This window comes from Chamaea fasciata, unplaced genomic scaffold (genome assembly GCF_029207755.1).
Source record: "Chamaea fasciata isolate MVZ Bird 193981 ecotype frontalis unplaced genomic scaffold, bChaFas1.0.hap1 SCAF_2, whole genome shotgun sequence".
NCBI classification, from domain to species: Eukaryota; Metazoa; Chordata; class Aves; order Passeriformes; family Sylviidae; genus Chamaea; species Chamaea fasciata.
This window is the reverse complement of record NW_027094087.1, coordinates 5,349,662-5,375,804: the sequence shown is the minus strand read 5'-3', so window position 1 is coordinate 5,375,804 and position 26,143 is coordinate 5,349,662. Positions and strand designations below refer to the sequence as shown.

At 42.9% G+C, this 26,143-nt stretch overlaps 1 protein-coding gene across 1 annotated transcript; it reads left to right on the top strand.

Moving 5' to 3' along the window:
- The first annotated feature begins 5,215 nt into the window (after positions 1–5,215).
- Positions 5,216–6,335, top strand: HTR1F (5-hydroxytryptamine receptor 1F). Its single transcript, XM_066177321.1, has one exon. The coding sequence runs from the start codon at positions 5,216–5,218 to the stop codon at positions 6,317–6,319; it is 1,104 nt and encodes a 367-aa protein (XP_066033418.1). The 3' UTR covers positions 6,320–6,335.
- Positions 6,336–26,143: the final 19,808 nt, after the last annotated feature.

Sequence of the window (26,143 nt, the reverse complement as noted above, 5' to 3'; positions counted from 1 at the left end):
ATAATTACCCTCTGAACATCACATTCTTCCACACAAGCAGATGCAGTGGTTGCTACAGACATGATGACAACAAGCAGGGGAGGGATCCTCTAGGCAGGCTTGACAGGCAGTCTGGGACTACACTGCAGTCCTAGAGACACAAGCAGAGGACCTGGCAAAGGAATCACAATAGGAAGCATGAAGGTGAGTTAATCACACCAGCAAGACGAGGACAGAGCTATTCCAGTGCTTCCCTTTCAACAGAGAGCACTGTCTTCATTCCAGTCCTGCTGGAGTTGGTGCTTGCATCTCTCCTGTCAGCACCCAGTGGCAGAGGGCAAATTTCCCTTCCCTGGCAGCCGAGGAAGGCTTCATCCTTTGCATTTCAGCTGCTTCAGTGGAAACACTACCTACCTCTGTTGGTTTTGCTCCAGGAGCAACAACATGACAGAGCAGACATTTGGGGTGGTAATTTTCAGGGCTAAATCTATCAGACTTTGTCATTTTAGCCATTTGGGATTATTTCTGCTGGCTGAATGAATTTAAAGAGACATCCAGAAAATTTAAAGCAAGAGTAATCTCTGTGGTGCCTGACACAAAGCATACAGCACATCATTTTGCCAACAGAAGGATTTTTAAGACTGTTACACAGCTAAGACAAGCACCAAATCCAGGTTCAAGGCACAGAAAGAGACTTTCTTTTTCCATTCTGTAAGAAATCACAGCACCTGTGCTCAGACATGGAGGTACCTATGCTCCAGGACTCAGATTTGTTTCCTTCCTGCATTATAAAGGTATTCAGGGCATGCTGCAAAGCCTATTTCTTCGCCTGTCCTTCCCCTGAGGCATGCTTGGGAGACAGAATTCCACATTATCTTTAGTTGATATTAGTTCAATTGATTTATCTGTAATTTTGCAGTTATTTGTCATCTGTGTTTCTAGGTCTGTTGTGACCTTTTACAAGTGGAAATTATAAATAACTCCAGTTTGTGGAGACTCATACAGAAAAACCTAAACAGCTTTTAAGATATTCCTCTAGTTGCCAATACATTTCAGGTCCAGACTGTGCTCAGTCCCATGGACTGAACAGCATCACCCAAACAGGGAATCTTAAGCATTATTTTAGCATGCATATACAAATATTTGCTGACAGATTAAGAAATGGAAATAACTCTGCCTCTGAGTTAAGTTGCAGATACGGGGGAGAAAAAAGAAAAAATAAGGTTTTAAGCATGCAGAAATGCAGACTGGGTAAGAAGAGTTGGCAACCTTGTAATTTCTTCGCACTTCAATCTGCTGACAGACATCTATTTTGCATTCCAGGAAAGGCAGGTTTGCTGCAGCAGCTGGCAAAGAACTTCCCTTACAAACCTTCCCTGCCTTGTCCCAGGGATGCACTGTGGCTTTAGAAGCCTTAGGAAGAGTGATTGTCAGGAAATAATTTAAGGACATCAAAAATCAAGTGAAAGTGTCCCTCTACCCTTCCTCCTCTGTTGGGACACTGGGGTTCAAGCTCAAAGTACAAGTCCCCTGTCAGATCCAAGTACAAGCTCATCTTTCTTAAATGGATTTTTTTAATCCAAAGCAGCAATATTTCCCTCTACTCACATTTAATATGATGGATAAAGCTAATTGTCATTAGTACGTCACTTGGTCAGTATCTAAAGACACACAGTCACACCAGGAAGGATTTGTACAAGTTTATAAAGCCTCATTAAAAAAATTTTAGATCCAATCGGCTTGCAGGTCAGAGTGGCCAACAGAGCAAGGGACTCCTGCTGGCAAGTGAAGTGTTTCACTTCAAAGCCAGCTGAGGCCTGCTGGAAGGTGGAAAAGTGGGAGCTTTCTCTGCCCCAGCACAGCTTTGTGTTTACTTAAAGCACAAAGGCTGCTATTGCCTCCTGTAGCAGTTTAAATGCCCTAAATTCAATCCCTGGCTTATTTTGCTGTCTGATTACTGTTACAGTTTCTTAATTAAGACACATTTTGCTAATGAACCTACACGGAAAAAAAGCAAATACCTTCTCCCACCCCTCCCAGTACCTGTATTTTAAAGCAGTACTTAAACCCTAATTAGCAAGTTTTCACCCTGCCAATGCTTAAAGCAAAATTTAAAAAAAAATAAAATTAAAAATTAAAAAAGAAAGAAAAAAACAGGTCCAAAAATCAAGAGCTGTACATTTCTAGCAGTTCAGTCAACATTCAGAACCCCAAACAGCAGACTGATGGTGCCTTTCACAAAGGTATTCCCAGTCATGTTTCTCCAGCATTAGGCATTTTTAATTTTTTCCAGGTTTTCAAAGGCAGAATAGTACTGTTTTCCAAACCTAGAAGGGCAGACTAAGGCTGTTGAACAAGACCAATTACATCGTTATTTTGTAAATCTTAGTCACAAATGGGAGGTTATGCGCTTAATAACACACACACACACACACACACACACACACACACACACACACACACACGCTCAGGAAAAGCCGAAACACCACAACATCCATTTTCCTTGAGTGGCCACTAGACAAATTCAACGTTTACTTTTGTGATAAGGCTGCACAGACATTTTCACCCATGCCTTCTAAACATGATCAGCAAGATGATAGATGTGTGTGTTTGCAGACAAGAAAGTATTTACATTCAGGTCACCTTAATGTGCCAGGTCTGGAAAGGAAGGAAAAAACAATTTGTAGAAGTGGCTGATTCCTCCCATTCCACAAGAGATAAATCATGCTACTGAGAGAAAGCAATAAAAATAAACAAACTAAGGTTCCAGGGAATTCCTCTTGTTTTACAGTGAATTAGTGGAAGCACTGTAATGAATTTGCTCAAAAATTGACAAGGAAAGGCTAAAGCACAGGGGCAGAGGCCAGCCCTCCTGCATCCTAATTCACTGCACTGTCTACAGGATCATCTTTCATACACCTAAAAGTGGGTTGTTTGTTTGCTGAGGATAGAAGTCAGCCATGCAAACTGACTGAACTGAGTTCCACTTAAGAAAAAATCCAGAATTAGGTCACTCTGGCCATTATCAAAAGAGAGAGAAGAAGCAGTCCTTAAATACTGTCAATGCTTCATGTCCACATATTTATAAAATGATCACCCAGTAAAGCTGCACAAATTCCCATCACTTAGAAAAGGATTCCCACCCCAGCTGACCAGGAAGGCCACCCAATTTTGTGACTGGCAGTCCTAAGCAGCACAGCCCTCTGCATGGCTCTGCCTCCACACAGAGAGGCATAACCCCAGCACAGAAATGTGCAAGCCAGCACGTTTCTGCCACTGTGCTTCCCATAAAGAGGCTCCAAATGACAGCAGTACTAAGGAAACTTCTTATTCCTAGGTGCCACTTTTACAGATCTACCCATGCCATCTTCCTTACTCTGTGGTCTCAAACTGAAAAATCTTTCAAAAATGATTAATCAGCTTTCATTAGCTCTAAATTGCTTTTTCCTAGCTTGCAATTAAGGACTAATATCCAAAGAGTTACAAATTTATAAGGTGATTAACCATGATAAGTAACTGTTTTAAAGTATGATCAGCTGCTGAATATCAACAGATACCTTAGTTTTTCCCAATAAACATTTTTTTCCCTATGTATTTGCAGAAGCTTGAAAAGGAAGATTTATTTAGCAGAGGTTGAACATTCACCAGATAATAGCACATGTATCTGTTCTTTCCCTAAAAGGCAGCTAACTATAGACAAAAATATCTGCAAAATAGAAATTAGTGTGGATTCAGAAGGTTTTAAGGTGGCACACTGACACGATGAAAGATTTATTTTTACGTGTGTAAGGTATATTTCAGATTCAGAGAAAGGAACACAGAAAGCACACACATGATGTGATCAACTCATGTACAGGACAAGAATCTGCTCAGCATGTGTAAATATCACCACATAAAATACATTTCCTTTCCTTGTGCTTCCATTCAATTAAATGTTAGTCAACCAGTGCTAAAAATATTTTTGAGTAGTCACTGTCCAGGTTAAAATATCAAACCAAGTGAGTGAGTTGGGTCCAAGGTTATAAATAGTAAATGAGATTCTTTTTCGTCCACTCCAGCATAATACCACAAAGCCTTAGTTATGCTAATGAAACCAAATTTCTGAAAGAAAAATTATTCACAAATTTCACATATTCCCCTACATGTGGCATCCAATGTAACACAAGTGCAACTCACTCACTACACTCAAGAATCTGTCAGAGATAACCCCACTTAGGTGTTCATCAAGTAGATCTTACACAGGAAATTGCAGGTCAACACTCACTAGAGGATGAAACCTGATCCTCTTTAGAGCAGAGCTTGTTACTCACAGTAAAAGCCGGAAACTCCAATTAAGCTGCACTCTGCAGGGTATTCAGAAACCCTTCTTCATAAGAACGTATCCCCAGAACACAACCATGAACTTATTTCATCAGTATTTCCCTGCATTTTCCTTCCTGCAGAGCCATAGGAGGAGTTAGGCTATTTCCATAGACAGTCATTAGCAGAACAAGCAGCATCCAAGTTTTCTGCAGCTTTCTTTGGCAGAAGCCATAGAACAGCAAAACTTGAGGAAAAGTAGAGACGTTCTCAGGGATGTATGTCTAATACTTCAATTAGACAAGAAGTGAACCATTTGAAGCTTTAAAACATATTAAGCTGTTTCATTTTAGAGATGTGAAAGAGGAAGACGTAAAATGACACTTTCATCACACAATTCTTTTCTTCTCCTGTTTGTATAGTGTCACCCTAGGACACATGGCAATGTTTCACATTTCTGTTTTCTCTTCTAAACTATGTCCCAGTTAAGAAATCCCACGTTTAGCTAATACACAAGGAATGAGTCACTTATTGATGGGGGGAAATGAGTTTATATGGGGAAAATAAGCATTATGCCTGCTGGATTAATGTTTTCAACAGTCATTACATTGCTTAGTGGAGCGGACAGCATAAGCCTAAAAGTAGTATTATTGCTTACTTTAGGATGAGGTTGTTCACATTTAACCGGTTTCAGGACTCCTCTACAAAGCATTCAGAATAACTGCTTTTAGCTGGAGGGGAAGTAAGTATTTTTAGCCACTCAAGGAACCAGGCTGGAGTTTGGAGCCAGAATTATTTCAAATGATAAGTCTGAACTTCTTGTAAGCTGAGGGCCCACTGTCTTCCAAGATGACAAAAATCAAGGGTGCATTATCTGAATGTTTTTACTTTTCCAACAGGTAACTGCTACGGGTAAAGATCATCTTTAAAAGGGAACATGGATTTAATAAACTCAACTGAACAAAACAGTACATCAGGAGAACCTTTTAAATGGGCAACATCCAAGATTCTCATATCCATTACCCTGTCTGTGCTCGCTCTAATGACAACGGCCATCAATTCCCTCGTGATGACTGCGATAATCGTGACGAGAAAGCTCCACCACCCCGCCAACTATCTCATCTGCTCTCTTGCAGTGACTGATTTCCTCGTGGCAGTCCTAGTGATGCCCTTCAGCATTGTCTACATTGTAAAGGAGACCTGGATCATGGGGCAGGTGGTGTGTGACATTTGGCTGAGCGTGGACATCACGTGCTGCACGTGTTCCATCTTGCACCTCTCCGCCATTGCTTTGGACCGGTACCGAGCGATCACGGATGCCGTGGAATATGCCCGGAAAAGGACACCTAAGCATGCTGGCATCATGATAGCAGTTGTATGGATCATATCCATTTTTATCTCCATGCCACCTTTGTTTTGGAGGCACCAGACAACCAGCAGGGAGGACGAATGCATCATCAAACACGACCACATTGTTTCCACCATTTATTCCACGTTTGGCGCCTTCTACATCCCGCTGGCCTTGATCCTGATCCTTTACTACAAGATCTACAAAGCAGCAAAGACATTTCACAGGAGAAGCGTCAGCCGGATCGTGAGGGAGGAGGGGGTGAATGGACAAGTCCTTTTGGACACAGGTGAAAGGAGTACCAAATCAGCTTCAATGCCCAGCACGACAGAGAAGACCTCAGATCCCCTGGTGAGCTCCGATAAAATCAATATCACCCTACGAAGCCCCAGGTCTGAATCCAAGCACGAGAAGTCCTGGAAAAAACAGAGAATCTCCAGCACGAGAGAGCGAAAAGCAGCAACGACGCTGGGTTTGATCTTGGGGGCATTTGTGATCTGCTGGCTCCCGTTTTTTGTAAAAGAGGTAGTTGTTAATACCTGTGAAACATGTCATATCTCAGAAGACATGTCTAATTTCCTAGCATGGCTGGGATATATAAACTCCCTTATCAACCCTTTAATCTACACAATCTTTAATGAAGATTTCAAGAAAGCCTTCCAGAAGCTTGTACGGTGCGGGCAGTACCTTTAAGAGAGTTTGTTCATATAAGGAGAACATAGTCATTGTTTTTTAACCTGTATAAATTTATATGACTGAGATGGCATTTGTTGTATTTAAGGCAAAGCACCAGGACTCTGCATTTACATTGTAATGACTTTTTTTGTATAGGTAATTTTGGGGGCATTAATTGCCCAAATTTTAAAGAGATGGATCATCTGGGATTGGTTTTGCTCCAGAAAAAGAGGTAGCATATTGTGGCTCTCATCCAGCTGGGATTTGCACAGCTGCCTAGCTTGAAGCGTAAGGTATTACCTTAAATATGAAGGAAATACACACTTGAAGTAGACAAAGAAACAAAACTTTTTTAAAAGTAACCCTCAGTCATCAATGAAATGTTAAGTAAAACAACACACATGTTTTAAACCCATGTCTGATATAAGACCAAAAATACACCATGGAATGACAACATGATTTCAACAGTCTGGCACAGGCCTGCAGCATAGAGCCAAGCCATTCACAGCCAAGGGTAGTAGCTTTAAATATATCTACCATCCCCCTATGTCAGTCAGCTAAGTGAGTTGCAGCCTTGCCTTGTCCCATAGGCGGACTTCCCAGTGTCCCAGCAGCAGGCAAGGGGCTCTCATGGGTTACCAGTTTCATAGCAGGCCAGTGTTGGGAGCCCTCTGACATTGCACACCCACAGGAGATGTGAGAATAACCCCAAGGGAAACAGCCAAACATCTGGGGCACCTGCAGAGCAACGTACACGGAGTGCCTGGTGCTCTGACACCACTTCTGTGGGGAAGGGAAGGCTCATAAAGAGCAGCTGGCTCTCCTTGTGGAGATATTAGAAGGGAGAGAAGCAGAAGACAAGGAGACATTCCTTTCTCCATGTCCCCACACATGGCCAGGCACAAAGCCTGTGACCAAACCAGCCACAGCTCATGCCCGGGCTGAGCACTGCTGACAGAGGTTGGCTTAAGTGAGGTTTGAAGAACTGGGGCTGACAGCTCCAGCTCAGCATGTTCAGCTCTCCATCCTCAGAAGCCTGATGCCCCCGAGCCTTTTCTCAACTGCCCCAAGCACCAGGGCTGTGCTCCCTTTCCAAGAAAGTGAGAAAGCACCACAGTGCTGGCAGTGCAGGTCTCTGGAAAAGGCTGTACAGCACCTTGTGCAGCAGGGGCAGAGGGAGTGACCTCAGTATGCACTGCACATCTGGGCAGGGGATCCTGTAGGATGCTCACTGAGAAGCTCACTTCTAAACCCCTCCTTCCCCTACAGCATCCATCCATATCCCCATTCCCAGCAGAGTTAAAAAGGCATTACAGGAACTCCAGCCCACCCTAACTTACTACTTGAAGATGACCCCTATGAACAAATCCCTTCCAAGGCCTGAAAAATGGCAGCTTGGCCAATCCTGACTGACATGCTCCAGATGCCAAGCCATGAAGTTGTTAAGAGCCACACCAAAGCCCTGGTTTTGCACTTTTCAGGACAAACAGATTCAGGCTGTGTCACTAGCTAGATCCCTGGTCTAGCCCAGCTTCAAATTCTTTGTCAGACATTCAGTGCTGCCTCACAGGAACAGGGACTTGAGGCTCCTTACAGGGACTACAAACCCCACTGTCAGCAGCAGCAATCTCCTGCAAGGGAGCCCCAGTTTGGCACCTGGACCACCAGCCTAGGGACACCACAAAGGAACTGAGACATGACAGCATCATGGCCACTTCTAGTTGGGGAGAGGTGTCACTGGCCCTTGCAGTTGCTCTTCCATGAGACTTTCAGTGGTTTACATTAGACAAAAAAAGAAAAACACACTGGAAAAAAGTCATCACTGTTGTTTCTTTCTTCCCCCTCTCCCTCCTCTGTATTACAAACTGTGGAGTTTGTAAAAATTTTTGTATTTTCCCCGGTCGCCACCAGCTGACACAACAGCTGTCAAAAGGGTGCATTCCTGCAAGACGATGAGGTTTGAAACTTGAGTCACTGAACTAATTTGTTTCTGTCACTTGCAACTTACTGTATTCTGCTTTCACATCAAGGTCCAAATGAAATGCTATTCAGAATTACCAGAAAGGGTGCATTTGCTTTGCTGTTGATTTTAACACAGCCAGGAACCTAATAGAAAGCTCACTTGTCATACCATGGAGCTCTAGCACAGCAGTGGCACAGCTAAATTTTGAAGACACTGGGATGCGACAGAGTGGGATTGGCTCATGCTCAGTGCAAGTCAGCACACTTTATTACCATTGCAGTCAGAGCACAGCCTCTGCAGCCCCCATGACCTCAGCACTAGCTGCATTATGCTGAGAGAAAAAATTGCTCTCAGCATCAGTTGTGCTCTGCTGTCTCCAGAAAGAGCCATGAAATTTAGCTTTCCAAAAGGATTAGCAGATTAGCGGGAGGCAGCACAGAAAACCCCACTAAATCATTCACTCTTGAAGACCTCTGTTTCCCACATTTCCCGAGTCATAACCCTGGGTGTCTTGGGGGAATCCATCCCTCTCCCCCAGCCTCTCCCTTTATGGCTGCTGGAGTACAGACTATATTGTTTATCCTCTTACTCGTAAGATGTTTGACAATATCCTGTGAAATCGAATGGGAAGAAAAAATAGGGGCTGCTTTCCAGAAGAAAAGATACTTAAAATACTCATTTAAATAATAATGGGTGAAGCTCAAAGGAATCATATGTAGATAAACAGAAAATAGCTGTCATATGCACTGTTAACAGTATTATACTCTGAAACTAATTAAGCTGCGAAACATTTCTCAAGATGCAGGGTGGTTTCTTTTGTATCGTTTTCACTGAGCTGTATCTGCTCACCCTTCAACACAGTGGTGGGAGAGGCAGCTACAAGAAATCTGATCAAATGAGTGGGCAGTTATTCCATTAAAAGCACTCGCGGCTTGTGGACTATCATTTCTTGGTGTCTGACTGCAACTCATCACTCATTCCCTTACAGAACCCACTGTGCCAAACACTTCCCCACACAGCACCACACGGTATCACTTCATCTCTAGCATTTACCCATGCATGTGATGCGTCCAGAATAAAAACAAGAAATCCCCTTTCAAAATGGATAGAGGTTAAGATGCCTGCAGGATCCTACTTTCCCTCCCCATGAAGCACACAGGCTGCCACTGGACCTTAGCACCAGGTTCAAGGTGCACAGTGGAACAGGGCTTTATCCACTCGAGCTAGGATTTTTTTGCAAGTAGCTCTGTGTCCTGTGAGAGTTCAGTCTCAGCAAAGAGAAAAAAAATGTGTCTGGTTTCCCACCTCTGTCAGGAGACTCTGTGTGTGCATTTCAGGGAAAGGGTTTACATGCCCTCCAGAGTGTGCACAAATCTTCCTGGGTCCCTATTCCTGCTGCAGCTGCCCTCCCCACTGCTGTTTGCTGCCCACCCATCAGTTTAGATTTCTTCCAACACCCGGAGAACTGATTTGGAGCAGCTGACCCACTCCCACTCCAGCTTTCACAGAGAATGGTTCCTGAAGCAGCTGTGAACACAGCATACAGCTCAGGTGGATGGGGTTTACTAACAACAAGCAGTTAGCTACACCTACTATGCTCTACTCATTTCTTTGCCTTTCCTCCCTGCCAGATGCTTTATTGGTGTCCTTTTCTCCTGAAGATGGCATATCCCTTACAAAGAACTCGGGGACTCAAAAATACATTTGTTTTAGTGATGCAGTCACACTTGTTAACACATGACTGTACCACCCAGAAACACCCACCTCATCCAAATGCGCTTTTGGCAGTCGCTGTCTTCAGCTGGTGCCTGATTGTTCTCGGTGCTGGGGAGGTGCACGGAAATAGCTCTGTGCCAAATTATTTTTTCCAGCAGCTACAAACTCAGCACATTATTTCTAGGCAAGTACGCATTACTACTCGACCTTTGCACGTCAGATTCCCCTCGCAGAAGAGAAACAGAAACAGAAAATCACTGCTGTAGCCAAGGCAAAAAAAAAAAAAAAAAAAAAAAAAAAAAAAAAAAAAAAAAAAAAAAAAAAAAAAAAAGGAACAAAAAGGGCTTTTTGGGACTCTGCACACCAAAGAGTAAATCCTGCAAGAAAGTGAGAGGAAACCTTTGCAGCAGCCCTGTAAAGAATAAGAAGAATCCTAACACTTGTGTCAGTCCTACTACAGGGACAGTACTACCAATAGCAGAACTGCTAAAAATTACCAGCAAGATGTTCGTATCTCCTGTCCTGTGAAATCCTGAAATTAATTAAACCAAGTATTTTTTTTCAGATTTTTCATTGTCTTCTGGAGAACCAGGATCAAATTTCTTATTTCGCTCCTCAACCAGGAAAGCTAAACCTCTAAAAGAAATATAAATGTTTTTTTGATTTAATGTTTCTAGCCATCATAAAGTAACTCAAAAAAATTAAATCTTTGATGGTACTAATCTTGGCTAAGAGGAAAGATTACAGAGAACAGAACAAACAGAAGTCAGCAGCAAGGATTGTGAACAGCCAAGGTTACCAGCCAAATCCAAAACAAGACTTTCTGGTGTCAAATCCCCCACACATAATAGAGACCAGTGACTGAAAGCAACTTTTTATCCTCACATTCTATCCTAACTTACTGAAGTATGAGTTTCATAAATTTCAGTTGTTTACTTCACAGTCAAGTGAGTTACTTCTTAAGTAAGAACTCTGCAACTCAGGAAAATTTTAGAAGGGAATATTTTCAGGCAAGGAAAAAGTACCATGTTTCATTAGTCAAAGCACATTACAAAGTACAATTATGAAATTTAAAATCCTGGTTGGGGCAGTGTAAAGTCAAAGACGCTGCTTTTCAAATGCTATTGCTTTTTTTCCACTAGTAGCTCAAACTAATTGTATCTACTTTTGTTTATAATATAATACTATTATATTTTATATATATATATCATCTAGGCCTAAAATTATTTAAAGTACAGTTTCGAAGGTATTTATTGCTATGCACCAGATGGGCAGCACCAATAAATATTAGCCCCTCTTTCCACTTTAAAGCAAGATACCTCCTATACATGGATGATATTTTCCCCTCACTAAATTAAGACCTTTTCTTTCTTCCTGTACACCCATTTATCTGAAACTCAGAGCTGTATTTCATGGTTTGGGTTGAAAGAGGAAAAACATGCTTAACACCACAAAAAGCGCTAACTGTTAAGGTAATGCTGGAAGAGCGATTAATCTTCTCACTTTCAGTTTAGATCATGACTGGTGGTAGACATTTAATGCAATAGCTGGTTCTGTGCTGGCAGCACTCCAAGATGCAAAAGCTGTGGCTAATTTGTATGACAGCAAGCGTCTGCTAAGCAACTCACTCTTGGCTAAGCCTGGTTTCCCATCTTTCATAGTACAAAGCTGCATGAAACGGTCCACAGCCGTGAAATAAGGATTTGCACTCCAGTTGTTTCTAGTTCTGGCAGTCACTGCAAGATAGTTGCCCCACAAACACACTTCACTAACCAACAAAGCTGTGCCTGCATCCACAGGAAAAAAAAAAAAAAAGAAAACTTTCACATACTTTGGAGGCAGCCTGAACTGACTCATGGCCAGGTGGGCTCAAGACAGAGCAGCACTGCTCCCCAGCCAGACACAAAAAGAGATCACTTCAAGGAGAGTGCCAGTGACAAGCAAAACAGTGTTGAAGTACCTCAACAGCTCTGGTCAATACAGGTCTTGCATTCTCTGTCCTCAAAAAGTTCAGCTCTGAAGCCTGAGGTGATCCATCAGCTTAGACATATGCAAAAATACTGGAATTTAAGATAAGAAAATTTCAAGCTAAGTGTTTTCAGGTTGGGGATTTGTCTTCCACATCTACTTTAACAGCCAGTAAACTGCGGTCATTTTGAACCCAAAACAGTTTCCCAAGCAAGATATCTCTAAAACAGCTAAGCAAGACTTCCTTTTTCACACACAAAAATATAAGATAGGTTACAATTGGACTGTTTCAAACCTTTTTCACTGATGGTCTCTTGCATTTGGGCAAGTATTTTTTTAATCTGGTTTTCAAAGTGTGGAGGAAATACTAATTAGTTCATTACCTCAGGGAGGTCTTATCTCATGTTTATAGTTAGAAAACCAGGAGCTAAGGGAAGAAGGCAGCCAGCACCTCATCCTGAGGTCCTGGAGTGGAGGACAGGAGGGGAGGGGAGGGGAAAGGAGGGGAAGGGAGAACAGGAGTCTCTTTGTTAACTGGACAAGGAATCACACACTACTGTCCGAGGGATGAAAATGAGGGCTGTGGAGCAAAGCAAATCAGGAAAGAGGAAGGAGGAGAACAGAGAGAGAAACACTGAGCAGTTTTCTCCTTATAGGGCCTGGTAGCCTTGAAATAAACTTGCTTGAACTCATCACAGCTCAGATCCAGCTAACAGAAGTGCCAGTTTGCTTTGGAGCTGCCTGGCACCTCCCGGAGCTGAGAGAGGGAGAGGAGGTGGTTTTGCCACCTCCACCCCACGCAGGGTCAGTGCAGCACTGCACAGCCCAGCACACGTCATCCTTCTCCAAGACTGCTGTGACAACCCTGGTCAGCACCAGCCGTGCTCAACCAGCGAGGATGGGGAACTGCAAGTACTGAGATCTTGAGAGGTACAAACAGCAGAGAGGAAAAAAAAATAGTAGTAAGAAAGGTTATCTTAAAATCTTATCTACATTCCAAGCCCTCCCACTTTCTCAAAAGCCACCTCAAGTACCTGGAAAGCTGTAATGGAGACTTTGTCCCCTGCTTTAGACAGGGATAGATGCTCAGTTTGCTTTATATTTCAGAAGTACAACTTGCACAGTCAAACCACTACCACATTTCCTGCTCTTCTTAGTTAAATACCCCAGTGTATGCCAATCTTCCCCAGCCCCTGCCAGCCTGGCCCTCGCCTGTGTCTCCAGCTCACTGAACATGGTGTTAAAGCGCTCCATAACAATTTACTCCAACACTCCTCTCTTTCACTTGACTGGAGAAGAATAATAAAAAGCAACTGAAACACTCTCCAAGCTCTAAACCTGCAAATAGGGCATAAAATAGAAATAGAAGGAAGCAGTCTGTATTTAAGAGAAAATAAATCAAGTGACACTCTTCTGAACCACCCTTTCTATTCATCCCACACCACGCTCTCTTCTCACCCACAACACACTGCACACTGTGAGGGAAGGGAAAAAGTTATTTCAGTAGCAGGTTTGACTTATTTTGTATAGCTGGGCTAAAGAGTTCTTGTTTAAAGAGCTTCAGGGGAGCGAGGAAGGCTGTGAAATCATAACCTGCTTTGCCTTCTCTCATCCTCAGCTGTACAAAGAAAACCAAAGAGGAGCGAGGGATTTTTGACTGAGGTGCAGGCAGGGAAACACAGCACAGATGAAAGGGGAGAAGGAGGAAGGAGCAAGCTCTCACTGAGGGCTGGCTTCTCACAGGACAGAGCAGCCTCAGCTCCCGGACACTTCATGACGGAGCAACCCCAGCTCCCCTCCAAGAAGAAGGACTCATGGGCAAGAAACCATGAGTACACAGCGGGGGAACAGAAGGAACAGGAGGCGACTCGGGGCTGTTCTCCCCGTGCCAGGCCCTGGAGCCGCTGGAGGCTGGCTGCAGGGCCGGGGATGTGCCGGGACGCGGAGCCTTTTCCCGGGCGGGCGGGTCCCTCTAGCGGCACCTGAGCCGGGCAGCGGCCCCGGCCGGGATCCCGCTCCCTGCCCGCCGAGCCCGGGGACAACCCCGCGGGTCACAAGCCCGGCTGCCGCCCCCCACACACCCTCCTGGTCGGCGTGGGCCCGGCTGGCAGCCGAGCCCCGCTCCCTGTGCCCCCAGCACGGCAGCCCGTGCCGCCCGCTGACGGGCATCCCCGGCGTGGGGACAGACGTGCCGGGGAAGCCATCAATCGGCATGGGATCCCCCCTTTCCCAGCAAGGTCCTCAGAACCCCCATGTCCACCTGCACCCCCTTTCAGAAGGGGTTATCAGAGAATCACGAAATACCCTGAGTTGTAAAGGAACCACAGGGATCACCGCGGCCGACCCCTGGCCCTGCACCACGTCATGTGCCCGAGAGCTTTGTCCGAGCGCTTTTTGGCAGGCTTGGATCTGCCACCAGTTCCCTGTGGAACGTGTTCCAGTGCACAGCCACTGTCTGGGCGAAGAACTTTTTCGTGATATCCAGGCCACTTTCTCCTCCCTGACACAGCTCCGTGCCATTCCCCCAGGGCTGGACACCAGAGAGAAGAAGAGCTGTGTCAGCCGCTTCACTTCCCCTCCTGAGGGTGTTGAAGACCACAATGAGGTCTCCTCTCAGTCTCCTCTTTTCCTGGCTGAACAGAACAAGTGACCTCAGCCTCTCCTCATAAGGTTTCCCCTCCAGGCCCTTGACCATCCTCATGGCCCTCCTTTGGACACCCTCTAATGGCTTCATGTCTTTTTTCTATCATGGCACACAAAAATGCCTTCAGGACTTGAGGTGAGGGCACACCAGTGCAGAGCAGAGCAGAACAATCACCTCGACTGGCCAGTGCTGCTGTGCCTGATGCACCCAGTGTCTGCTCATTCAGAGACCTGGTGCACCACGGACACAAAAGCAAGAAAAATTTCAGTGAAAGGTTGAGTCACATAAGGAATCATTACTGGGACAATAACGTGAGAGGAGCCGCTGAGCAAAGAGCAGGTTGAAGGCTGGGTTGGTGAACAAGGGAGCCCGCAATATTACTTTTCTCTGGGTTAGGTGCCAGAGGCAATGGAGATTTCCAAGAAAGGGAGCGTGACATTTGCTCCCTCTCACGGCTGCTTCAAGACTGAGGTAGTAAGTAACATTTCTTTGAGTTGAATGAGACTCCAGGGCATTCCAATTAAGTTGGCAAGTCTGGGGAGTTCAGCAGTGTGTGTACAACCTCCCAAGCAAAGGTCAGGAAAGACTGTCACTTGAAATGATATGCAGAAACACGCAGTTGAAAAACGTATATTGGGGGGGGAAAATTACAAATCACCAGAGATCAGGGAAGCTGATAACACAATAATAAAGGCCTCAGTGACAAGTAGAAGCTTCTAAGGTGGTTTCCAGAGAAGCCTTTTTTTTCTGATGTATTATTTGGTTTATTTCAGGATTTAATTCTAAGTATTCATGAGCAATACCAAGCACTACAGAAATAGCCACTTACCTATCTATTTAAAGTAATGATGTGAATTATAACTATTCTTGATTTGGACTTGTTTGTGGTTACTGAACTAGAGGTTTTGTTTACAGTTGCCCTTCACCACTTTTTGATGTTGCACAGTCCTGTGTAAAGTGTCCAAAACTTCCTCATTTCCGAAATCTATAGCCCTCTCATACTGTGTAAGGACAAAGCAAAGCACAGGGTGGTGGAGAGTTATGCTCTAGAATTATAAAGTGGTCAGTGACTGGAATTTCACTCTAGGAAAGAAAAACCATGCTGAAGTGTGAAGATTTGAAGTCTTACTGTCTTCATACATTTTCTGTGAAATTCTATCAACAGCATGTCTGAATTTGATGGGATACTGGGCAGCAGTACATCAATGCATACTCTGGGTACTGAGGAGAGGAGCTTTAAAGTCTCAGCTGAGACCAGAATATGTACACAAAGAAACACAAAGAGGATACACAAATATTTATACATGAACATAGAGCTAAAGTGTCACAAACAATCTTTTTCAGAGTTAGAAATTACCAAATATAAGGCATTCATGTTGGCAGATTTTTTTCTGAGCAAGAGAAGAACTCAGGAGCTGTAAGGGCTCTTTCTAATTCCCCTGGCATTTTTTCATGTTAAGAAATTGTCTCTCTTGCATTGCCTAACCATTGATTTATACCCAAGTGCTTCAGTTGGTTCCTGTCAGCTGTCCAATTCCATTCCTGTTTCTGGAAAAGTGAATCTAGAATTGTTTATGCAATTCACTCGCAGCTTGAATTTTATTTTTCTTCTTTTTTTAAATGTAGGCACCACAAAAGCCACAGAAATACTCGAACTGCTTTGCAAAGCAGAAAGAAAAATTATGACAGATTTTCTGACTCCTGTGCTTCTGTCAACATCTTTTTTCTGTCCTATATGCTTTCTTCACTGTCAGACAGGCACAAAACAAACAAAACAAAGAAACAAATGAACAAAACAAAAAAACCCCCACACAAACAACTTCACCAGACCTGGAAATTTCTTTCCAAGTTTTGTTCGATTCTGAGGGGTAGGGGAAAAAATAAAAATAAAAATAATAAATAAAAATTTTTTTAAAACCCCACAGGATCAAAAAAATCAATCCAAATCTTTCATCACAACTGTGAGGCCAGTTACAGTTATTTGTGCTGCATTTCCAAGGGAATACACAGTGGCAGTATGATCCTATCTCATTCTCTTCTGCTGTGGAATATATTGCTATAGAGGTGGTAATTACAGCTATTCAGACACCCTCAAGACAAGCTAGTTTTAAACTGTAGAGAATTCACATTTTCTGGTTGGAGAGATGTACAAACAGTAACCCTGCATTCAGCGTGGTCACAAGGTGGTGCAAACCACATCCTCCTATTCAATTGCCCAGAAACCTGTGGTTAGGATTGCTTGCCAGAGAGTCCTCTTTAAAATATTTAACATTTGTTTGATGCAAAAATATCACAGGGACTCCTTCTACCTGCAGTAGTTCACCATTTAATCAGCGAGTGTGGAGTAAACTCCTTCCCTTATTCCCCTAGCTCAATTTATTTCTTTCTGTCACTACATGACATATCCAGACAAATGTTCTGGCATGGGAGGTCTCCTTGCTCAAATGCATCTCCTGGAGTTTCATTGCTACAGCAGGGAAGTTCAAGCATTGTCACCCACATGGCAGGAGATCACAGATATAAAGTGAGTGATTGTCTCTGCACTACACAAGGTACCTGTTAAAGGCCCTTAGGTGAAATGAAGCAAGCTGATGTGAAACAAATAAGGATAGGAGCTTCCCCAGGCCCTAGTGAGGAAAAAGAAGACTGATGATGAGCCAGTCTGCTGAGTGTGGCTTGGAGCACAGCCAGAAAGAGTGAAATCCACAATCCAGCACCCAGGGAGAGCAACCTCCCAAGAGTCTCTCTGTGCTCAGCTGAGCTGTGTCCCAGCAGCAACTGCAGAAGGACAGTGTTGGGGGTCATGCTGGCACACAGTGACACCCTGGCTCACAGTGGCGCAGGGCTGAAGTCACTGCAGTCAGGGAAAGGCCAGCCCAAACACACAGCCAAGGAAGATGGCAGGCCTGTGTGCCTCTAGTCCTTCACTGAAATACAGACACAGCTTGCTGTCATTAAGTTATGGTCACTTCTGAGCCTTTTGAGGGCCTTTTTCATATAAGGAAGTCCCCTGCTGACCAATTAGTCCAGCTTGCCCTTTGCTTGTCATCACGCTGTGGTAAAAATGCCGACCATGAATATGCTCCAGATAACTCTGGCCTTTGTTGCCAGGAATGGAATGGGGAGTATCACTGCCCTCAGCAATGCATTTTCTGGTCTGGCTGTCTGTACATACAAAGCACGGCTTAGTAACCCAAAATATAAATACAAAATAATCCTTTATTAATGCAGCAAAAGTGGGACATGTGCTACCATTTCCTGCCTGGTCTTTAGAGGTGTATTTCTATTTTCTTCTTTCACACTATATCCCCCACACTGTGGTCATTTCCTTGCTCTAACCCCATCAACATCATCTTCTACTTCAGTACAACCCACAGGTGGCCCAGTGCTCAGAGAGGCTTCACAGACCACAAGGCAGCCAGAGTCTGATACGTAGCTTCTACATGCAGAATTACTGCCCACAAATGCATGTGTTTTTTCCATTTGCACATCTCCGAGCGTGTCAAAAGAGCAAAGTCAAGCACCTGGGCTTCCTTTCCAGTACAGAAATACGGATATTATCTTGTCCTAAAAAGGCTAAAGAGTGCTCACCAAGCAAATAGGGATTTAAAAAAAAAAACTGACAATAAACCAGACATTCATCTGAATGACAGCACTATCAGCCAGCAGTTTGTCCTGTCAGGTGGCTGTTTTGTTTAGATGTTGCAGGGAAATTCCTTCCTTCCAGGCTGCTTCTGCCTAAAGTTCATCAAATCCAAAGGTGACAGCCAGCACCATTTGTGGACAGTCTTGATAATTATGGGGGATCAGTGTGATGTGCCATTTCCTTGCTGGTCTACTCATCTCCTTTTCAAAGCTGTTAATAAGCCCAAGCTGTAGCAATCTAGGCACAAAACTCAAGTAGGACAAGACGAATTCATTAAGTACCTAATTTTCTACTTTAATAACAATATCAACCAAAAAAAACATATCCACCAAAAACCAGAAAAAGAAAAAGGCATTTCCTTCTACACTTCCATTTCACAGGTGGGTTTGTTTTCTACTGTCTTTTTCAACATCAGAGATTACCAGTTGCAAAGGTATTTGTAAAAGTGAGACCAAGGTTTGAGTTGGCAGCAGAGGTTGGATCTCTAACTGAGTAAGGGGCGGATGTTATTGGTGTTCTCGCTTCTCATGTTCACAGAAGGCACAACAAATTGATAAAAATAATTAAACAATCCATCCTTAAGTCATAAGCCTCAGAGTGGCTTTGGTTTTTGGGGTTTTTTTCCCTCTCTTGTATTTAACACAATCCCCTTGCTTTCTTGTCTGAGCTCTTCGTTGTTTTTTGTAGTAATTAAAATAATGCGTTTCCAGGAGAAACAAGAAAGTTTCCTTTGTTCTGTGTCCTCAGTTAAAGATAAAAAAATTGTACCAAAGAGAGAGACAGAGAAGGAGAAACTATTGCCCAAGATCACAAAAGAAAACAGCTGCAAAGAATTAAACCCAAGTTTCCTCACCTAATCAAATGACATTATTTGAGTCTCTCATTAGGCTTCATTAGGTCATCTTTAAAAGTCTGTAAAATATTAAAGTCAGGAAACAAGCAAGGGAGCTCCTTTGACATAAAAGTGCAGGGTCTAGAGTAGAGATTCGATGAAAGAATATAGATTTTTATTTTTTTTTGCTAGTCTCTTTATTGTTAACCTTTACTGTTTGAAGTCATAGTTGGGACTTCAGAAAATAGTACAGCTGAGATTTGCCTTATTTGCCATTAACAGCTCTGATGTCAGATCCACTGGGTTTTCAATCATTTTAAAATCTAGGAACACAGAGTAAGCCAAACACCAAAACTGGGACTCAAACAAGGCGGGTTTTAAGGTAAAACAAAGCAAAAACCAACAGAGATTCTGAGAGTAAGCAGTGAGAACAAGCAAGGCTGTAGTCACCTTGTGTTTTCAGAGATGGGGGAAAGTGAAAAATTATTTCACGTGAGGAAATTCTGCATGAAGCCAGTAGGAAAAATGTTAAGCAGCCCATTTCAATAGAATTTACCCTTATTTCCAGAGCTGGCTGGGCTGATATTTCCTTTGGTTTAGAAGAGAAGTCCCCAACATCTCTACATCTTTAACATAAAGAAATCCCTGGCTTCATTTAAAATGAAATCTTGAGCTTTTCGGTCCATTCTGCACCATTAAGTTCCCCCTAGTTCTGCATGATTTTCCCTTTTTAAACTAAGATCACATACACATGTTCCAGGTCACATCAACTAAATCAACCTCACTTGCTCACTCAAAGATTTTTTTCTACAGCTATCTCCTCTAAGTTGTTAATGTTAGTCTCAGAAACAAAAATTTAAGTCATATCAGCCCCTGGTTCATTGACTGTGGAGTTAAATAGATCTTCTGTTGTCACTCCCGTGGCATATGATTGCTAATGGTTTTCAGTCTGGATGACTAAGAAAATTTCCTGTGACACGAATCTCTGGAGTATTTCACTCTCTAAAAGCATTCAGTAATTCTTTATTTGCATCCAAATTCAACTCCCCAGTCTATCCCAGGAGGGCTTCCTTTGACATCTCTTCCTGGAATAATTCTGATGGAAACTAATCTATGTTATCCACATTACCACCTTTTTTCCCTTAACATCTTTAAAATATGTTTCTACTCCTCCAATACCTTTAAAATCATTATTCTGTCATTTCTGTACAGCCCATTTCCAACATGATTGCTCCTGTCATGTAATAATCACTGCTGCTCTTCCACCTCAGTATAATTGATGTAGTTGATGATGATATTCAGTTTCCTGCTCTAACAACACTTGCTTGGTGTGAGCACCATATCTGTGGTCTCCTGACCGTACTTTCTAGGCATATAAAAGTAAATACTTTGATATTGATATTGCCCACTCAACTACAGTTGGCAGCAGTTTTACTCCCTTTTCCCCTTCTCCTTGTATTATAAAAATAACTGTAAGGACTTCACCTCTTTTCCAAACAATTTTATTCATTTCTTTATTTAGATTTCTTTTCACAAGTCTTGTTAAGTGTGATCCCAGGAAGCTGTGTCTTCAGCACTATCCACCCTCAGATGAATCCCCTTTGCATGGCTTTTCCTTCTATCCACTCCTTGCATTGACTGTAGTGATCTAGAGGAACTTTTCTGAATCTCATTTCAAAGTATTTTACCAAATTTCACCTAAACTAAGTTTTTTCTTGAATATAACTTCCACACAGTTATTTTTTTACTCCCTTTGTGCATTGACAGGGGGGTTTTCTTGTTTTTTTGGTTTTTTTGTGATTTTTTTTTTTAACAGGGAAAAATCCACTGTTGATCCTTCCTATGACCTTCAGAGTCATTTTCAGCCTCAACACCCTGTCCTAGTCCTTCCTTAGGGATGTGGTTCATAAGTCTCCCACTCACCAGTGAAAACCTGACCAATTTTTCCTTAGCCAAGGTTGTTTACACTCCTGGATGTGCCCTTTTGTAGGCAGGTGGGAATCTTTGAGGTCCTCTCCCTAGTATCCTTCTTCCTGACTCTTGCCTCTCGTATGGAATGAGGTGCTTTGCTCCTCTTCTTTGCCACTACTGTTTCTTTTGGTACTTGTTGATTGTTTTCTTCAGCTTCACCCCAGTAATGCCTGCTCCTCTCAGCATTTAACCACCAAGAAGTGGGTTTCAACCACCAACATAAATATTTTTTTCACAGAAGGTAATTAAATTTGCGGAACTCATTGCTGTGTCTTATAATATAGATCAAAAACATAAAAAAAGGTTAAAATACATTGAAATAATTGCGGAGGACAGGTTTATCAGTGGGTGTTAAGAGATGATTCAAACACAACTTCCATTCCCAAAGTCCTAAACCCTTGACTGTAAGAAGCTTAGCAAGGTTTTCAAAAGGTAGCTGTAGTTTTCGGATAGCTGTGGTTTCCTGTGGTCATTTCTCATCTGGCCACTCTGGCCCATCCTGTAAAATATTACACAAAGTTGAAATAGTCTCAACCATCTCCAGAATGTTCCTCTGTGTTGCTGAAAAAGAGATGCATTTCACAATGTCTGGGCTTGTTTCACAGCCAGCTCCTCATTCAAATCATAGAATCATAGCATGGTTTGGGTTGGAAGGGGATCCCAAAGTTCATCTGGTTCCAGCCCCCCTGCCATGGGCAAGACACCACAGAGGCATTCAAGTACTGATTCAGACCCAATTCCATCAAACTCTACCAGGCTGAGCTCTCCATTGATGGCACTAAAACTGGAAGGGCAGAAGAATTGCCTCTCCATTAGGCAGTGTCTGTATCTAAAATAAATGTTTGCTGAGGGTGAGCTCCAGATATGGGACTGGGCTTGACATTGCATCTAGTAGATGTGTTCCATGAATTTGGCTTTTTGCACATTATTTTGTCACACACAAACACACACACACTCCTCTTTTTTTTTCTTACAGATATGCTAATTCTCCATTTGCACTTAAGCACAATGACTTTTCGAATGCAAGCTGTTGTGCAATACCAGTAGAAATTTTATGCCAGTTTTTTAATGTATGTATTTGTATATGTGTAACTACTGAATAAGGGAAATGGGACAAATGCATTTGCAAATCATTGTGCAGATTGCTCTTAAATCATTCTTTTTGGTATTTCAGCATTTGTGAAGAAAACATGAGGCTTAGCCAGCAATAATGCCTACATGAAGCTATGGCTGCTGTATTTTCTTGCCAAGCAATCCAGTTTTAGCAGGTCAAGAATCAGTCCCCCATGCTTTTTGCTAGGCTGAAAATCACAGGAGCACACTCAATAGTTAACCCCATCTTTTTCACGCACATCCTTTGTGTGATCAAGAAAGATCTTCAATACATGAGCACTGCAAATTGGTATTTTTCAGTGCCTTCTTGGAGCTGATGCTGAAGTTATTTCTTGCATACAAAACAGATTTTTTAAAAATCACACTGCAGGAAGAGCTTGCTTAACAAAAGCTAAGTTTATCTCATCAGCTGCGTAGCTCAGCAGGAGTGATTTGACAGAGCACAGCACGGGTTGGGGGATTTTATTTTGGGCTAGCTCTGGTGTGGTCCTGTGAGCTGAACACTCGTGAGCAGCTGGAGAGCATTAGGTGAACCCCTGGGGCGCTGCAGAAAAGATGCAGCGTTTGCTGTGTGCCCCAAGGCTGCTGGACAATACCAACCCCGGGCAGGGAGCACGGGACCATCGGGAGTTTCTTTTCAAAAGCACATTCCTGAGCCAGGCTAACACTGTGTGAACGCATCTGCCAACAGATGACTGCAGAAAACAGCTACAGGAGAGTCCCAAGGACAGAACATGGACAACAGCTCTGGTGTGATCCAGCCTCTCCATACCGGAGCTCAAATCTCTTTTTTGCTCATTTGACAGGCCCTATTTGGAATGCGTTTTTCTAAGAATGTGCTATAGAGGGACGATGACAGCTGCAAGCTGAGAGCTAAAGATTGTTTTGTGTTTAGCCAAACATTTCCTCTGTGCCTTAGCATCTTCTATGTGTTTCTTATTCTCTACTCTGCACCCTACCCCCAGCTGCCTCCTACACCAATATTAGCTCCAATTAAGGCATTATTATCATCAGTTTGAAACTGCTGCAGCTGGTCAGATGTGAGCAGTACTGACCAACAGGGATTACATTTTTTTTCTGCCTTACACCAGACTGATACCAAGACAAGAGAAAGGCTTAAAATACTCACAGGAGAGGAAAAAAAAATATTCCATTACTTTGAGATGCACTTTACACTCACTGTCAAGATGGGATTTCCATTTGTGTATCAGAAATTCAGATCCTTTCTAAAAGAGGGAAATGATATGCAAACAATATTCTAATAGAAGACAAAGACTGGAATTCCGAGTGCACAGAAGAAAGATTTATTTCAGGTTATGGTTTCCACAGCAACTTTTCATTTTATCCCTCATGTGTCTATCTGTCTTATAAGGTCTTTCACAACATTTATATACAATGAGATGTTCTGTTGATGGGAAATTATTAAGAAATTAATTTCTCAAGGAAAAAAACCCTGTAACTTTTCCTGTGTATATTCACAGCTTCACACACACACACACAGAGAGCAATGTTCGTATGAATCAAGATGTTTGCATATAGGTGTACATTTTTATTTTTGCTATCTATAGCAGCATGAAATTGGCAGCCACTGTTGATTACACAAGAATGACAGTGATGAAGGGGATGATACTAAGTGTAGCTGGTAGATACTCAGACCTGGAGGCAAGCAGTGCTCCTGAAGGTATCAGAGCTTTGCAGGCACTAACTGGCCTGATTAAGGAGGCAGCCCTAACAATACACTGACTGATGGTGTTGGATTCCAATCTTCCTGATTTGAATATTTCAAGCGAGTTGCACAAAAAGACGAGCAGCCAGACCAGAGCTTTTTAGTAGTTGGCTTGCTCGTCTGTTTGTTCCACACAACACTCCTCTCACACGAGATGGAGTGAGTTACAAGACATTCATGTACTGAGCACGTTGTTCTGCAGCATGTGGCCACATGTTTTGCACAGAAGAGGGGGTTGTACTCTTCAGACGTCATAAATCTAACACAGAAACGATTTCAGGGGGGGTGTCCGTGGTTTCCTTTTCAGACGTACACACGGAAATCTAAACTGTAAGCACAGCTAGATATGAACATTATGATATGACAGTGTGAACGCTGTTGAACTGTGGCAGGAGTGAGACAAAAATCAATCCCAAAAGCACTTAGCCTTGTTTGCTCAGCAGTACTTATTGACAGCTGAGAGAATAGAATGAGTGGAAATGAAATTTTCAGAGCTCAGTACACAGTGATGAGATTAAAGTCAGAAGACCTAGAGAGGGACCATCGGCATAAAAATGCCTTAATAATGTCGAATCCGATGTTTACAGCATCCTCTTTCCTATTATAGCTCTGCTGGTGACTAAGCCTTGCCTGGTGCGTTGACCTTGGCTGGCTGCCACCTGACAGGGCCCAGGCAGACGCTCTCTCACTCCCCCTCCTCAGAGCAACAGGGGGAGAAAATATGATGGAAAAGTTCATGGGTCAAGATAAGAACAGGGAGATCACTGGTTAGTGTCATGGGCAAAGCAGACCTGACTTAGGGGAAGTTAATTTCATTTATTAGCAATCCATAACAGAGTAGGATAATGAGAAATAAAAAACAAAATTGAAACCACCTTTGCTCTCACTCCCTCTTCTTAGATTTACCTCACATTCCCCAGCCCCAGCAGTGCAGGAGAATGGGGTTTGGGGATCAGTTCATACCTCTTCACCTTCACCACTCTTCTTCACACAGTTCCTCTGTTCCAGCAAGTTCCTTACCATGGGACAGAGTCCTTCACAAACTGCTCCAATGTGGGTCCTTCCTACAGCCTGCAGTTCTTCATGAACTGCTCGAGCACGGGTCCTTTCCACGTTTGTTCCTTTCAGGAACAGATTGCTCCAATGCAGTTTCTGCCAGAAAAGCTGCTACTGCACAGATCCCTCTCCAGGGTCACAGCTCCCACCAGAAATATACTCCAGGGTGGGATCCTCATGAGCTGCAGGTGGAAATCTGCTCTTCCATGGACCCCCATGGGCTGCAGGGGAATCTCAGCTTTGGCACCTGCAGCACCTCCTGGCCTCCTCCACTGACCTTGGTGTCTGCAGGGCTGCTCCTCTCACATTTTTCTCCCTCCTCTTCCTCACAGGTACTGTGTATTAAATATTCGGAAAAGTTTCTTCACTGAGAAGCTGGTCAGGCATTTTAAAACAGGCTGCCCAGGGAAGTGGTGGAATCACCATCCCTGGATGTGTTCAAAAACATGTACATGTGTCACAGAGTAACACAGTTTAGCTGTGACCACGATGGTGCTTGGTTAATGGTTGGACTTGATGATCTCAGAAGTTATTTCCAACCTTAACAATTCTATGATTCTGTGAGACAGATGTCAGCCAAGAACAAATAAAATGCTGCATATTATGCATTTGGATTTGGTAAGTGAGCTTAGATTCACAGAAGTCTAAGAACAGAAGATATTACTCATCAAGAGTGTTTAATTTCTTATTATGCATTGAAGGGAAAAATAAAAGTGAAGGAGACCTGGAGTAAGTATGTCTCTATGGAGAAGTTCAGTGAAAAGCACAAAAAAATCCAAAACAATTCACTATTTGAAACTTCTTGTTACATAGATACAAAAGGCAACAAAATAATGAAAAATAAACTTGTATTTGATGTCAAAAAGAGAAGGAAAGAAAACTGGATAATAAAATACTTAGAGAACATAAAAAATGAATAAACTGAGAAAACTAGTGCATGAAAAGATTGGGGAGGTAAAAGAGAAATGTGGGTACTTGCTAAAAGAAGCACCATTAAGAGCACAAGTACAAACTGTGGCGGAAGAGAGAGGTGACAGGAAATGTAGAATAAGTCCCACTTGGTTAATTCCTGAGTTCTTCACTGCCTCCAGCATATGTCAAGTGTATACAGTGTGGACACAAAATCAAGGAGCTGACAAGTTATCATTAACTGCAAAGACTTCACAAAGTCAGAGAGACCAGGTCACAAAGACATCACACAGGTGTT